Here is a 15,070-nt window from a genome sequence, read left to right on the forward strand (position 1 = left end):
AGGCGGCGGGCGGCTTCCCAACTGCCCCCCGCCGAGCTTGCTCGCCAAGGGCAAATTCTGCTCATACCCCAATGTATTATAAATAAAAAGGAGTCTCTTTGTTACAGTACACTTAGGTAGTTAAGTAGGTTGCTTTAAGTCTAATACAATATTGCACAAAGATGCCATTAAGGAAAGACTCACTTGTGTTTTTGAATGTCTTTAACTCCATTTTTCAAGTTCCCAAGTCTTTCTGATGGATTGTCCCTGATAAGAGAGCAGAGAATGTTTTTGAATAATTGAATCCCTCTTCAAAACTTTGACCTTTTCCTACAGTCGTGTATTGACTTAAACCCCGGAACAAATTAAAGTGACAGGAGGGGAGGGAAGAACTCTCTTCTAAATGTCACACAGGCAATTGGTCAAAGAGATTTACAACTCTGACCAGTTCAGCTGGTTGAATTTTTTCATACCCTCACCATGGCCAATTCTGGTGGAAACTCACCTGCATAGTTTCTTGATGAGGTTAGCAGCATTTTTGGTGATCTTCTTTGGAAATTCAATCATGTCGATCCCACGAAGTATGATGTTGTATGTTTTCATAGGATCGGGACCTGAGAAGGGTGGGCTTTGTAAAATGAAGAGGCAATACAGAATTAGAAATCATTTCACACAATGACTAGGAAACCATGCATTTATCCCCAAGCAATAAATATAGGCCTGGCCTTTTAGCTGCACTGTTAAATGAATTTCCATGCTTCTTTCCATCTTTATGTTTGATTTTCTTCTACATGAAGCATGTTCCTTGCCATCAAATAAGGAAAATCTTTCCCCGTCCTCGTGAGAAATAATTTGCAATTACATAAACCTCTTCACATCCTCTGGGTCTTCCAATTATTTTTGAAGTTTATCCACTTTCATTCATGGCCAAAAGCAGCAACTAAATTGCATACAATGTCCCATGAACAGAACACATGAGGAATAGCTGATTAATCTTTTCTTTTTCAATCACGTTGTTGATGTGATGCAATTTTGTGCACAGCAGATGCCACAGATGGGGATGTGGTAAATGATCATCCAGTCAGTATTAGTGATGTCGGTCAAGGGGTGGACACTGACTAGGACACCGGGGAGAACTCCTTTACTTTTTTTCTTGGGCTAGTGCCATGGGGTCTCTTATGTCCATCTGAGGAGACAGTTGGGATCTTGGCCCACTGTCACATCTGAAAGACGGCAACTCAGCCAATGCGGCACTCCCTCAGTAACAAGCTGAAACATTAGCCTGGATGGCATGCTGACAGCCTGACCTGAGGCTTGAGGCACAAACCTCTGACTCGAGAGGTGAGGCTGCTACCAGCTGTGCCAGACAGATAGCTTTTCCATCAAAATTTATGGCAGAATTAAGATTGCATTTGTAACACAGTTATTTCCTGTCAAGTCTGTTTACGAGCATTGGGAAAACAGCATGTGAATCCAATTTCAGCCAACATATAAACTCAGTGCCCTGAGGTGAGATTTGGTATCGGTCAGGGATAGATCATACAAAGGGGGTTGACTTGTGTCTTCTTGCAGCTTAGAAAGAAACAAATTGCGTGTTTGGAAATATTTCTTTGCAGTATTAAATGCAGCCTCTTCTCGGTTTGGGAAATAGTGTGGGACTAGAAGGATAAAATAGTTACGGTGGGTCAGAGTTTACACTGGAGTGGGCCTTCAGGAATGACTGCTGAAGTGTGACAGGAAGCGAGCGCAATGCACACAAGCCTTGCAGTATGTTCATGATGGATCAGCAGACTAAAGAAGTTACATATAATATAGGGTACTGTAAATCTGTTCTGGATTTTCTCACCTGCCAGTTAGGAGTTCATACATAAGGATTCCCAGTGACCAGTAATCTGCTGATATGTCATGGCCTTTGTTCAAGATGATTTCTGGAGCCACATATTCTGGAGTCCCACAGAAAGTCCATGTTTTCTTTCCAAACCCTATTTTCTTGGCAAACCCAAAGTCCACCTAATCACACAGACAAGTACCTTTAATTTGTGACTCTGTAAAGTCCTTCTGGGCTATAATTTGCAACATAACGCTCTGAGTGACCAATAAAGACACTGTTTAATGTTTGGCTCAGACATTATTTAGAGATCAAGGTCAGTCTTCACTTACTAGGTTGCACCAAGTGATGAGGTGGATGGATAGAATTCACACATGCAGTTTCCCTTATAATGATGGCAGCTGGTTTCCTCCCAGCCAAGGAGGGAAGTTAACCTGGCTTTTGTTGAAAAACCATTGCACCTTTGGTCAGCCGATGGGCAATTTGGGCAGAATCCTGAAAACAGGTGGATTGAGGCCTGAGGCCTGCCTTTCCTCTCATTTCAGGAAATGAAGTTGGGAATCTAAGGTAGGGAAGAAAACACTTGTGGGGTGCAATGGCCAGAACACAAACCTGACATCAATACTTAGACTCTCGGACCTCAATTCCATAGGAAAACAGTCCTTTGGAGCTGCTGTCCAGCCATTAAATCCAAGCTTTAGGGATATGACTCTCACATTCATGTTGGTTAGTTGGGAAGGGGAAAGCAGGGAGATAAAATAATTAAACTTTAAGGTTAAAAAAAAAATCAATGGGGAGAACGAAGTGGAGAATCAATGAAAGCAAAACTAAAATAGTCAAAATAGAGAGTGACAGACAGAGAAGGAACGGCTGGTAGAATTGAACAGTTTATTTTCAAAGTGTTTGTTTAGATGACCTAAATATACTAGTATAAAGCCACTTGTGAATTCCGGGCAGTGTTGCAGTTTATGAACTCAGAGCTAAACTGGCCAGCCAAAGATGCTTCAAATTTCCTACCCTCCAGTGGCATTGTAAGTGTTAATAAAAGAGTAGACTTTTTACAAAACCACAGCCTTCCAAAACTCACCAGTTTAGCATAACCCCGATGATCAAGGATTAGGTTCTCTGGCTTGAGGTCCCTGTAAATAATTCCTTTGGAATGCAAATAGGCAAAGGCTTCCACCACACAGGCTGTGTAAAAACGCGTGGTAGCATCGTCGAATGAACCTCTGCAAGAAAAATATCCAAATTACACTAGAGAAATTGCCCCACACAACATACAAGTCCAGACTCGATGTGTTAGTTGTATGGCTCAGGTTGGCATGAGATGCAGCTGGTGGTGCAGCCAGGCAATGGTGCTATACACTGGACTCCACCTTGATGCCATGCGTGTACACTCCATATGCAAATATTATTATAATGTAGATTATGAGGTAAAGTGTACGGTATCATGGGGGGCCTGTTTGAAGGGTTTTAATCCTGGATGTCACTGCATGCAATACTATTATACAGAGACTTGATGCAACCATTTCAAATTCATCCCTCCACAAACTTAACCATTTTGTTTAAAAGGCGTTAGCTCCTCAGTGAAAGTATTGGAGAGGGGAACCTGTGGTAAGTGTACAGTAATATCGTATGTACACAGTCATCACCAGGCTTTTGGGATGATGGAGGTTATGGTGGGAAGTGGGCTTTGGAGGTTTCAGGATTCTAAACCAGAGGACACGATGATAAACTCAAGAAACCACAGCCTAGGAACTTGAGCCATAAATGCCATACATTGAGTTATCATCCCATGCAATGTACAAACACCTAACACAATGAAATGGTTTGAGTGGGGACCTCAGATGGATGATGCAAGCTGGATGGGTTGAGTGGCTTGTTTGCGTGTTCCAATTTAAATGATTCTAGTTTAATTATTTTAAACACAAAGGTGTCACATACCTTTTAATATTGTCTTCTTTGTATCTATGGAAAAAGGTCAATAAAATATCATTCAAGAATAAAGGTTGCCACAATATAGCTAGGAATTTGTCTGTTTTAAGGACAGTGGTCTGTTCTGAATGATGGAGTTTGGGCAGAATGTGCTTTTGGTTTCTTTATTTAATACCTGTCAATTAGAAGTATTGGGAGCAATTTTCAACTTCACTGCCTGGTCAGTAACCTGGAAAAGAGAGCTGTTGGCCCATTATAAAACGTATCCAATTTTCGTTCCATCGATTTCAATGATTTAAAATCAGGCGGGAACTACAGTGGGGGCTGAAGACTCACTCCAACAAATTACTGTCTAGGTGCTGATAGCAATGTTATTAGTCCAGACCTCTAGGTGGCTATTCCTTATCACTTTCACTCTACTAAATGTTGGTGTACTTTAAAATGCTAATTCATGAGATTTTTTTTCCCTTTTCCTAATTTAATATGTTATAAATGTTTTTCAAAGCTATGTGCAGAATAAGATTGGCAAATGTGCTAACATTTCTTTGGTTAATCATGGGCTGTCATTTGACAGAATGTGTTGAAGAATTCATTTGTTGAGGGCAGAATAGTTTAATTTAGCTCTGCCTTCCCTCCTGCACAGGTGTTTCGCAAAGTACTTAGAGATTAGATCGAAGCTTTGGAAAATAATTCACTCCACACAAGGCTTTCACAGTGTACAACTTAGACACCTACCCAACAGAGAAACAATCCAAGCATTATAGAAGCCAATGCTTCCAAGAGGGCTAAATTCCTGCAGACTTTTCATGGTTCAAAATATATAGAAGCTGTATTTTAATGTAATGTAACACATCTCAAAGCAAGCACTGCATGGGATCATGGGTTAAATCACTGTCCTGTCGAATGAATGTTCAGTTCCAGCCTTGACGGAGCTGAAAATTTTCTCCCGCTGTTTGGCACTACGCAATTGTTTCAATGTGCTGGATCTTTCAGTCAGTGGTGAAGAAACAATGTCCATCACTGGCCTCTAAGAAAGCTGCCCACAAAGGTCGAGTGATCTCTGAGATGTGGGCTTCCCCTTTTTTGACGTTAATTTGAATCTGGCATCAAGTCATGAGGATCTCCAGACATCCAGCAGCAGTGATGTCATCAGGCATGGTAAGCAACCAATTACACTGACGTATTCTCACAGTCAGCAAAAACCAGGAAGTAAAAACCTCTGAATACCTTCACTTACAATTCTAAATTCTTACAGAGAGTGAAATAATTGATTGCAACATGAAAGCTTAAAAATATTATTTCAAAAATATGTGGAATTTCTTATCATAATGGAGAAATTTGACATTCAAAAAATATGAAATTACTTTTTCAGGGCTACTGAGAGTGTTAAGCAGTAACTATAAATTTAGTATGCCGTTTAAAATCCATAGTTAAATCTCATTCAACAAGTTGCAACTTTCTCAAGGGTTTTTACTGCAAAACTAAGAACGTAATGAAAGTTCTTGTCAGTTCAGTGATTTCTAATTGATTGCAGTCTGGGGGAGGGGCGGAGGTGGAATTTAACATTGCAGCCTATAGAGAAACGTAGAATCACTGACAGCAGCATCTGGATTTTGATATTTAACTGCACATGTGTGGACTCCAGAAGTTGCTGTTAGTTGAGTGGAGCAACAACAGTAAATACTGTCAGTTTCATCATCATTGCTACCGCAAAATCCGGACCCTCAGATCCTTTTACCCATACCCCATTTATGATCATGTCTGGGGCAAACTTGATGGGAGTAGAGAAAATTTTGTTTAACAACTGAAATGGTTTACAGTGTTAACAGTGGAAAGGATCAATGAATAACTTGATGTAGTGTCATAAGGACTCAAAACGTTAACTGTATTCCTTTCCGCAGATGCTGTCAGACCTGCTGAGCTTTTCCAGCTTTTTTGTTTTTGTTTCAGATTTCCAGCATCCCCAGTATTTTGCTTTCATCTTAATGAATAAATTGAGTCTGTTTATGTAACAAGGTTTGTGAGAGCCTGAATTTCTACTACGTATTGCAATGGAATAGGCTGCCTCTGGCAGCAGACTCCTTCCAAATGGTTTACCTACATTATCTGACATATTGGGCATCATCACAAGGTTATGAAAAGCCATTGGGCCCATTTACCTCAGCCTTCATAGGGAATACTTTTGCTTTAGATTGTTAAATAAACCAGACTCTATATGATTCTCAGGCTGAAATTATAATCAGTGTTGAAAAGTTCAATCAAAAACATATTTAAAACCTAAAATAATATGCTATATTGAACCTTGCACTCTCAACTCAGCAAGATGGATTTGATCAAATCTCCATTTTTTTGCACTTTGTACCAGGCTTTAGCACTTTTCTGAACATTCGGTACCTGGACAATGAATTCCTGTTAGCAGGTTTCACAGGATGCTAGTTATTAACGAGTTAACCTACAATCCTATCATTATTATTTCCAATTTAACTGTATTTTGAGATAAAAGGCGACTTGCTATTTTAAGGCAGCAGGTGGCGCAACAGGATAGGGTAGGATAATATTGGACAATTGGTATTCGTAAATTCTCACTAAATACAAAGGTAAGGTAAACAAATTTGATGGACAGGTTAATATAAAATTATTAGAAGCTCATCTTGTATTGCATTATTGATACAGCATGAACTGGGACAGCCATAACTTTTCAATTTCTTATCACTTGGATTTTCTATTAAAGCTATTAACATAAAAATGAAGCAACAACACTTTTGTCAGCATTCAACCAAAAACCATAACTTGAGAATCAGATATCAGAGGCTGCAGTTCACTGTGCGTGTTTGAGACGAGTGTAAGAGAGCGAGGGAGGAAGCGAGATGAGCTGCGTGTGTTCACAAGTGTGAGAGCGTGAGGGAGGGAACAGAGAGAGTGAGAGAAAGAGACAAACTGTGTTTATGTTCAAAAGTGTGTGCATTAGGGATGAGTGAGGGAGTGAGGAAGAGGAAGGAGAGTGAGAGAAAGAGAGGAAGACGGACTGTGTGTGAGAGTGATTGTGTGAGCAAGGGAGTGAGGAGACAGAGGGAGAGGAAGAGAAAGGGAGGGAGACAGACTGTGTGTGACAGTGAGCATGTGAGTGAGGGAGTGAGGAGACAGAGGGCGAGTGAGGCAGAGTGAGGGAAGGAGGCAGACTGTGTTTGTGGGTTCAGAAGTGTGAGAGAAAGTGTGTGGCAGTGTATCCATGAGAAAGCTCAGCCTTTAATCTTTTCTTAGGCAGTCTTTCAGGATGGAGGATGACTTTAATATACAGTTCAGGATCCTATAACTTACTGAGGAGCCTGTTTACCATTTTAGGGCAGTACTGAGTTGGGTGGACACTAGGCTCTAGTATCAGCTGGTAGTCCAGCCAAAGAGGATTTACTGTATGCAGGCTGGAAAGAGCAAAAGAGATTCAGCAGATCCACAGACCAGACTTCTTGCACCCCGGAACCACAAGGCTGCCCCAGGGCGCTTGTTTCTGCACACAGCTCACCAGCCCAATGCCAATGACATCTGACCCTCAAAATGGACCCAGCCTCTTACTGGGATTATCAGGCAGCTACTGAGGCTGCATCAGCTTCCTGTCCTGAAGTCCAGGGGCATGCGAGAGCGCAGGCATGCAATGGCGGCTGTGCGAGAGGGCTGGAGTATGAGAGTGCCAGGGAGCATGTGTGAGAGAATACAAGAAGTGACTGTGGACACAATCATAAAGACTCTCAATATCCTTGTACCAAATCCTTCTCCACTATCTTAGAAGGGTAAAATTAGATAAAGATACCTATCAAAGAGCAGAGGAAGAATATCAGTCTGAGTTATTTGGCACTTGTACAAAAACGAGAACAGTAGTTTTTTTCTCCTATATGCTTATGTTTTAACTTTACTTGTTTTATTTTGCAACAATTATGAATTCTTATCAATTATAATTGCATCATAGAACTGAGTCAATCAGACCAGTATAAAGGAGTTTTATACTGACTTCAATGGAAGAGAAAATTAGACGGGTGTTTTGTGTCAAAGACCAATTTCATGCCTAAAGTCCTCAGAAATTGTGAAAAACTACAAAACAAAATGGAGCATCATTGGTTCACTAAATTGGTCCCTGGGATGAGGGGCTTGTCCTGTGATGAGAGGCTGAACAAACTGGGTCTATTTTCTCTGGGGTTTAGAAGAATGAGAGCTGATCTCATTGAAATGTATAAAATTCTGAAGGGGTTTGATAGAGTAGACGCTGAGAGATTGTTTCTGCTGGTCAGGGAATCTAAAACACAGAGGCTGATCTTTTGGGACTGAGATGCGGAGAAATTACTTCACCCAGAGGGTTGTGCATCTTTGGAATTCTCTACCCCAAGGGGGTTGTTGGATGCTCCATCATTGAAAACATTTAAGGCTGGGACAGGCAGATTTTTGGTCCCTCAGGGAATTAAGGACAATGGGGAATGGGCAGGGAAGTGGGGTTGAAGCCCAAGATCAGCTATGAACGTATTGAATGGCGGAGCAGGCTTAATGGGCCATCCCCTGCTCCAATTTCTTGAGTTCTAGTGTTAACACCTCACGACATCTCAGTGTTTTAATGATGTAAATTATCTTTCAGGTTTAAACTAAGTTTTGCAAATATTTTGCACTCACAGCTTATGGGATGAATTTGGTAAAAATGTATTTTTTCATCCTTAGTTATTCAGCTTTATCCTTTAACCATCACCCCCCCCAACCAGGTGTTCAATCTTCTCCCTCGTGGAGATGCTGCAGTGTCACCAATGGTGAGGTGATGTAATTATGGCATGACGCATTAACATAAGCAGTTCTATTGTAAATGTAGACATAGGAATTTGTAACAGGAGTATAAAGCTTAAGACTGCCTTTATAGGATGCTAATTTATGACTAAGCCCTGAGTCAATGGTCCTCACCCTCTACCATTTCACATGAAGATGACACTTGATTTTGATTTTGATTCATTATGAGCAATGAGAGGTTGACTAGTTAATAACTAAATCCTTGGTTGAACAATTTAAGGTCTAAATAAAAGGACTGGAGTTGCCCAAATTTGATATAGATCAGCACAAAAAAAATTCCTTGAGTATCATAAATATATAATGTGTCACAAGTTTATTTTTGTAAAACATTTCATAAATTGAGATACTTGTGAAATGAAAAAGGCTTTCATTTCACAAATTCAGGACATCCCAAAGCACTCTGTGACCAATGAAGCACTTTTGAAGTGTGGTCATTATTGTAATGTAGGAAAGACAGGAGCCAATTTTCATACAGTAAGCTCCCAAACAAATGTAGATCTTTTATTTTAGATGAAGGCAAAATACTGCTGATGCCGGAAATCTGAAACAAAAACAAAAATTGCTGGAAAAACTCAACAGGTCTGACAGCATCTGTGGAGAGAGAAAGACAGAGTTAACACTTCGAGTCCGTGAGTGGTTCTGAAGAAGAGTCATATGGATTCGAAACATTAACTCTGTCTTTCTCTCCACAGATGCTGTCAGACCTGCTGAGTTTTTCCAGCAACTTTTGTTTTTGCTTTTGTTTTAGATGTTGGCTGAGGGATAAATGCTGTCAGGACACCAGGAGAATGTCCCTGCATTTCTTCAAATGGTGCCATGGGCTCTTTATCATCCACCTGAAAGAGTAGACTTCAATTTGAAGCCCCATGCAAAAGGTAGCACCCCTCTAACAGTACTGCACTCGGATCAGGACAGTTGTTGAAATACTCCTTTGCAACAGACAATTCAGAGTCCATCTTGGGCAAGGGAGAAGTGCATGGAGGAGACTGATAACAGACTACCGCAGTGCTCAGTGCTAGCCCCAGTCCTGTCCAACATATATACAAATGAACTGCCAACAATCATGTCCTGCAAGTCCATCCATACTGATGACATCTGTTGTGCCACCAAAGCCCCATCCATCTGCATCCTGGACCAGAATCTCAACAAAGATGTTACAATGTTGACAGACTACTGCAGCACATGGCGACTTACATTGAATTCCTCTAAAACCATGTCCAGTGTATTCCACCTCCAGAGTCAAAAGAGAATTGCACAGCTATATGGATGGCCAGGGACTACTGCATGATCCCTACCCAGCATACTTGTCTGAAGAAAATAGCAACAAAGGTCAAAACCAGAAATAACTTAATACCCAAAATTGCTGGGCCTACATGGAGCACTGCTGCCACAACACTCCAGGCCTCAGCACTTGCCCCATTGTACTCCGCAGCAGAGTACTGTGCACTTGTCTGGCACAGGTCATCACACACACATCCTGTTGATATTCAATTAAATGCAACAATGTGCATCATAACTAGCACTCTCTGCTCAACACCCCTCCCCTAGCTTCCTGTCCTCACCAACATCACTCCCCCATATATTGCTGCACAACTGCTGTGTTCCCCCTAACTTACCACTCCATAATGACCTTTTCAACTCACTTACTGCCCGCCTTTCATCCTGATGCCCCATATGGAGTAATCTCCCTGACCAACATCTTCCAGCAGATAGCCTTTAGATCAAGGAATGGCAAACATGGAAAATCACTAACAAGGTTCTTATGACAAACCCCATCTGTCCAACGACAGGCTTTCAACCACCATGGCGACAATGGTCCTTGCTATACAGGCTCAGGACAGGCCAGGGCCCCTGTCCAGCCAACCTCGGCTACTAGGGTCTCAAGTACAAACCCATTTTGCACTTGTGGAGAGACACAAACAATGCTGCACATTACCAAGGAGTGTTCCCTCTCCCGTCTAAGTGATGGACTAATCACCTTAAATTCAGCTAATAAGGCAATTGCTTGGTTTTGGGGATTTGCATTCGCTCAATATACGAAGTACTGTACTGGTGGATCAGCTTAGATTATGTGCTCAAGTTTCTGGTCTAGGATTTAAACTCACAATCTTCTGACTCAGAGACAAGAGTGCTACCCACTGAGTCAAGGCTTTCACTTAAAAGCTGGCCATTCCAACAATTTTGGAAATAGCAACTGTTTTGGTAAAAGCTGCCTTGTTGGCCAATGCAAAAAGATATTGAAAGTGAACTCTGTATGAAAATAATTTCTTTCACTCCATACCTGTCCCTGAGAATAGTCCACAGCTCTCCACCAAGGCAGGCCTCCATTAACATGTATAAATATTTGCTGTCCTTGAATGTCCTATAGAGCCTGTATTGAAAGAGAAGAATGTTAAGAAGGAGTCAAAATGCCTACAGACAGTTCTGGTTTGTTCATCCTTTCATTATTTCAGTCCAATTCATATTGTGCATCTATGCAGGCTTTGCTCAGCGAACTAATATTTTCACTTGATTAGAATTCATAGCATTTCTCGACTGTTGTGCAATACACATATTGGCCGGAATTTTATGGCCCCATCGCGGCGGGAATGGCTATTCCAAACTCTGTTGACTTCGGCAGGGCCATAAAATCCCACTGGCGTAAAATTCCACCCATTGAATTGCAAAGACTCCAATGTGACATTATTTTATGATTCATGTTAAAAGCAAAGTTGTCTAATTTAATTAAATTGTTTTACAAACTTGAAAAATAATGGTTCCACTTCAGTGCTGACCTGAAGTGAAAGATAAAATAAACAGAAGTGGTGCCTTTAACAAGGTGAAAGTATCCAAGTGAAACTTCTGATGCTGTGTCTTAGGGAGGAGAGCTCCAAGTACAGGTGTTCAATGGTTGAAAGCTATGCTATCAATGGTGGAGCAGTGGCCCAATATGGAAAGAGTATTGGGTGTGAGCCAGGATGCAGGGGGTCACAGAGGTTGGTTGACTGGGGTGAGGCCCTGCAGGATTTATGGAGAAAGATTAATATTTTGTAATCAATGCCTTGGCGGGGGGGAGGTGGGGGGGGGGTTGCTGGGCAGAGAACCCAGTGAGATCAGGTACAGTGTGCGAGAACCCATTGAGGTCAAGGACAGTGTAAGAGAATCCAGTGAGGTCAGTGTGAGAGGACCCAGTGATTTCAGGGACAGTGTGTGAGAGCCCAGTGAGATCAGGGACAGTGTAAGAGAATCCAATGAGGTCAGGGACAGTGCCTGAGAATCCAGTGAGATCAGCGACAGTGTATGAGAACGCAGTGAGATCAGGGACAGTGTGTGAGAATGCAGTGATATCAGGGAGAATGGGAGAGAACCCAGTAAGATGAGGGACAGTGTGTGAGAATCTAGTGAGACCAGAGACAGTGTGAGAGAACCCAGTGAGGTCAGTGATAATGTGTGAGTGCGACTTGGCCTAGGGTACGACACAGGCAGGTGAATTTGATCAAGTTGCAGTTTGTGTAGCGTGGAACTTAGGAGGCTAGTGAGGCAAGAATGGGAAGATGAGGTAAAGAAAGCATGGATGAAACCTTCAAAGGCAGTAGATCAGAGAAGAGTAATAATATGTAGGGGGCGGGGGGGGTTCCAGCAGAGCAAATGACAGAGCAATCCCGGTGATGGATTGGATGTTAAGTTTAAAACTGAATGCAGGGTCAAATGACAGATGCTTGTGCATCTTCAGCTGGTTCAAGGAGCAAGCGAGGGGTATAGAACGTGGGTGTAGCGCTCAAATTTTCTGGTGGAAGTAGACCAACTAGTGAGAAACTTATTGAAGATTTCAGCTCACCCACAACATAATATCAGGGAAACAGTGCAGGTAATACAGGATGGGAACAAAAAGGTTGGGCTGGATGCCATTAGCACATTTGGAAAAGCTAAGACTGTGCTTATGGATAATGTTGCTGAGGAGCAGCATGTAGGAGAGGACCCAGAAAATAGAGTTTTGGGATAGGCAAAGAAGCTATTGCAGAAGATGTGCTAGCTGCATCCAAACAGGCAAGGGTGGTACAGGGAATAATGAGGACAGGCAGTGCAGGAGGATAGAGTAGATGACCACGTTGAAAGTTACAGAGAAACTGGGGACCACAGACTGGATAATCTAGTTGTTGAGTTTGACCAATGCAGTCTTGGTGTGGTGGGCTGTATGAACAAGGAGTGGTGGGGCAGGTAGGTGTGGAGTTGGGTGGAGTTGGATCATGAGTTCCAGGATTTTGACATTAGTAAATAATACCCCTGTTTCTATCTCTATTGATTTTTTTTTTCAGCTCATTGGTGAAGGGTAATTCAGACTGTACGATATGTGATCTCTCCTTGTGACAGAATTGTCTTGTCTGGGAAAGGCATTTAGCTTACTTAGTTATAAAAACCCTGTTATTATTACTGCTGCTACAGTCACATTTAACAGAGCGAATAAATCAGAGGCAGGATACATCAGCACACATCATTTAGTAAGTGATAGATCTGATAAAAATAAACCCACTAATAAATTTGCCCTAAACCTTAATAATACATTTGAAGTTCACCTCGGAAAGTAAAATACTTTAGCACAAATCTGTTGCATGAACATACAGACATACGAATTAGGAGCAGGAGTCGGCCATTTGGCTCCTCGAGCCTGCTCCACCATCTAATAAAATCATGGCAGATCTGATTTTGGCCTCAACTCCACATTTCGCTTACTCCAAATAACCTTTGACTCCTTTGTTGGTCAAGAATCTATCCACCTCTGCCTTAAAAATATTCAATAACCCCGTCTCCACTTCTCTGGGGAACAGAGTTTCAAATACTCATTACCCTCTGAGAGAAAAACTTTCACCTCACCTTGGTCTTATATTGGAGACCCTTTATTTTTAAATGGTGTCTCCGAGTTCCGTTCTCTCCCACAAGGGGAAACATCCTCTCAGCATCCACCTTGTCAAGTCCCTTCAGGATCTTACATGTTTCAATAAAGCACCACTTATGCTTCTAAACTCCAATGGATACAGGCTCAGCCTGTCCTACCTTTCCTCATATGATAATGTGCCATTATCCCAGGAATTACTCAAATGAACCTTTTCTGAATTGCTCCTAATAAAACTATATCCTTTCTTAAATAAAGAGACCAAAACTGTACATAGAACTTTAGGTGTGGCCTCACCAACGCCCTGTACAACTGTAGCAAAACATTCCTACTTTTATATTCCATTCCCCTTGCAATAAATGTCAATATTCCATTTGCCTTCCTAATCGCTTGCTATACCTGCACACTAACTTTTTTGTGATTCATGTAGCAGGACACCCGGATCCCTCTATACCTCGGAGTTCTGCAATCTCTTTCCAATTAAATATATTGCTCTTCTATTCTTCTTGCCAAAGTGGACCAGTCCACATTTTCCCACATTATACTCCAACTGCCAATTTTTTTCCCACTTGCTTCACTATATGTATTTTACTGTATGTTTAATTTATGGATACTATGATTACACAACTTCAAACCAAGCTCCTGATAAATTTATAAAGGTACAGTTCCTGTTTGCCTGACATGGAGAACCCACTGCATCACTGTAAGGATACAGCCCACTTATATAAAGGTAGATGTAGACTGGTCAGTGCTAAGGCTTCAGGATCTCCAAGGGATTAAAATGGTGTAGTTTACCAGCACAAACCACCAATAAAGTGCCAGCTGCCTGTCCAGTTGGACCACCCTCACCAGCAGCGTCTTGGCCTGCAGCTTGTTTGGAACACAGTAAGAAAGTTCCCAACTCCCAGTGGCTCCTCTGCCTTTCAGCAACCATTACACCAGACTGGCTGGTCAATCACCAACATTCCTGTAAAGAACTGTGGAGTTACTTGGCGCAGGATTTGGATTACCAACACTGCCACAGAGGGATTTTTCTTTTTGGATTTTTGTTCCATCACCTCATGTGTCTCAAAGTCAAATCAGCATGAATGTAATAGTAACCTCATTTCAAAAATCATCTCCCACTGTGTGCAAAGGAGTTTGGATATCCTGAGGCAATGACAAGAGGCTATATAAAAGCAGGTTCTTTTAAGTTCTTTATTCAAGACCTGATTCACCTCTCCCCTCTCCTTCAAGGGAATTGGCCAATGGAAAACTGACACATTCTGGTTTGATCCCTCACATGCGGTTGCCATCTCTGGTTGGGTGTATTCGTGGAGGTTTAATCATGTGGCCTAGTGCTTTGAACAAGTAGAACCTCACACTTTCACCAACAATCATCTAAAACACCCATCCTCATTGTTAATGTCAACTGGAAAGCAAACAGAGCCTTCAATCTAATTGGATGATTCTCAATGTCATTCTCCATTTTTATTATTACGACAACAGCAGCAACTTATATTTATATAACACATTTAATGTATTTTTCTTATTTACATGCCTGGAGAGTTAGTTATAGTTCGGTGCCAAGGTTAACAATCCATTCAAATGGCTTCAGCTGAAGCAGGTTGAATGGTTCTGATGCCACTAGGAATGGATCT

The 15,070-nt window shown here is 41.6% G+C and overlaps 1 protein-coding gene across 2 annotated transcripts in view; it reads right to left on the reverse strand.

Annotated features, from left to right (window-relative positions):
* Window positions 1–15,070, reverse strand: part of prkg1b (protein kinase cGMP-dependent 1b) — an 809,007-nt gene that overhangs the window by 19,829 nt on the left and 774,108 nt on the right. Inside the window, exons 12-17 of one of the 2 annotated variants that reach the window (XM_041209923.1) lie at window positions 10,842–10,931; window positions 3,752–3,775; window positions 2,895–3,036; window positions 1,826–1,989; window positions 485–607; window positions 184–246 (exon numbers count right to left, since the gene is read on the reverse strand). In XM_041209923.1, the coding sequence (XP_041065857.1) occupies window positions 184–246; window positions 485–607; window positions 1,826–1,989; window positions 2,895–3,036; window positions 3,752–3,775; window positions 10,842–10,931 (606 nt within the window). The remainder of the gene's footprint in view (window positions 1–183; window positions 247–484; window positions 608–1,825; window positions 1,990–2,894; window positions 3,037–3,751; window positions 3,776–10,841; window positions 10,932–15,070) is intronic. The other variant, XM_041209924.1, reaches the window with a different exon arrangement.

Source organism: Carcharodon carcharias, chromosome 17, assembly GCF_017639515.1.
Source record: "Carcharodon carcharias isolate sCarCar2 chromosome 17, sCarCar2.pri, whole genome shotgun sequence".
Classification (NCBI taxonomy): Eukaryota; Metazoa; Chordata; class Chondrichthyes; order Lamniformes; family Lamnidae; genus Carcharodon; species Carcharodon carcharias.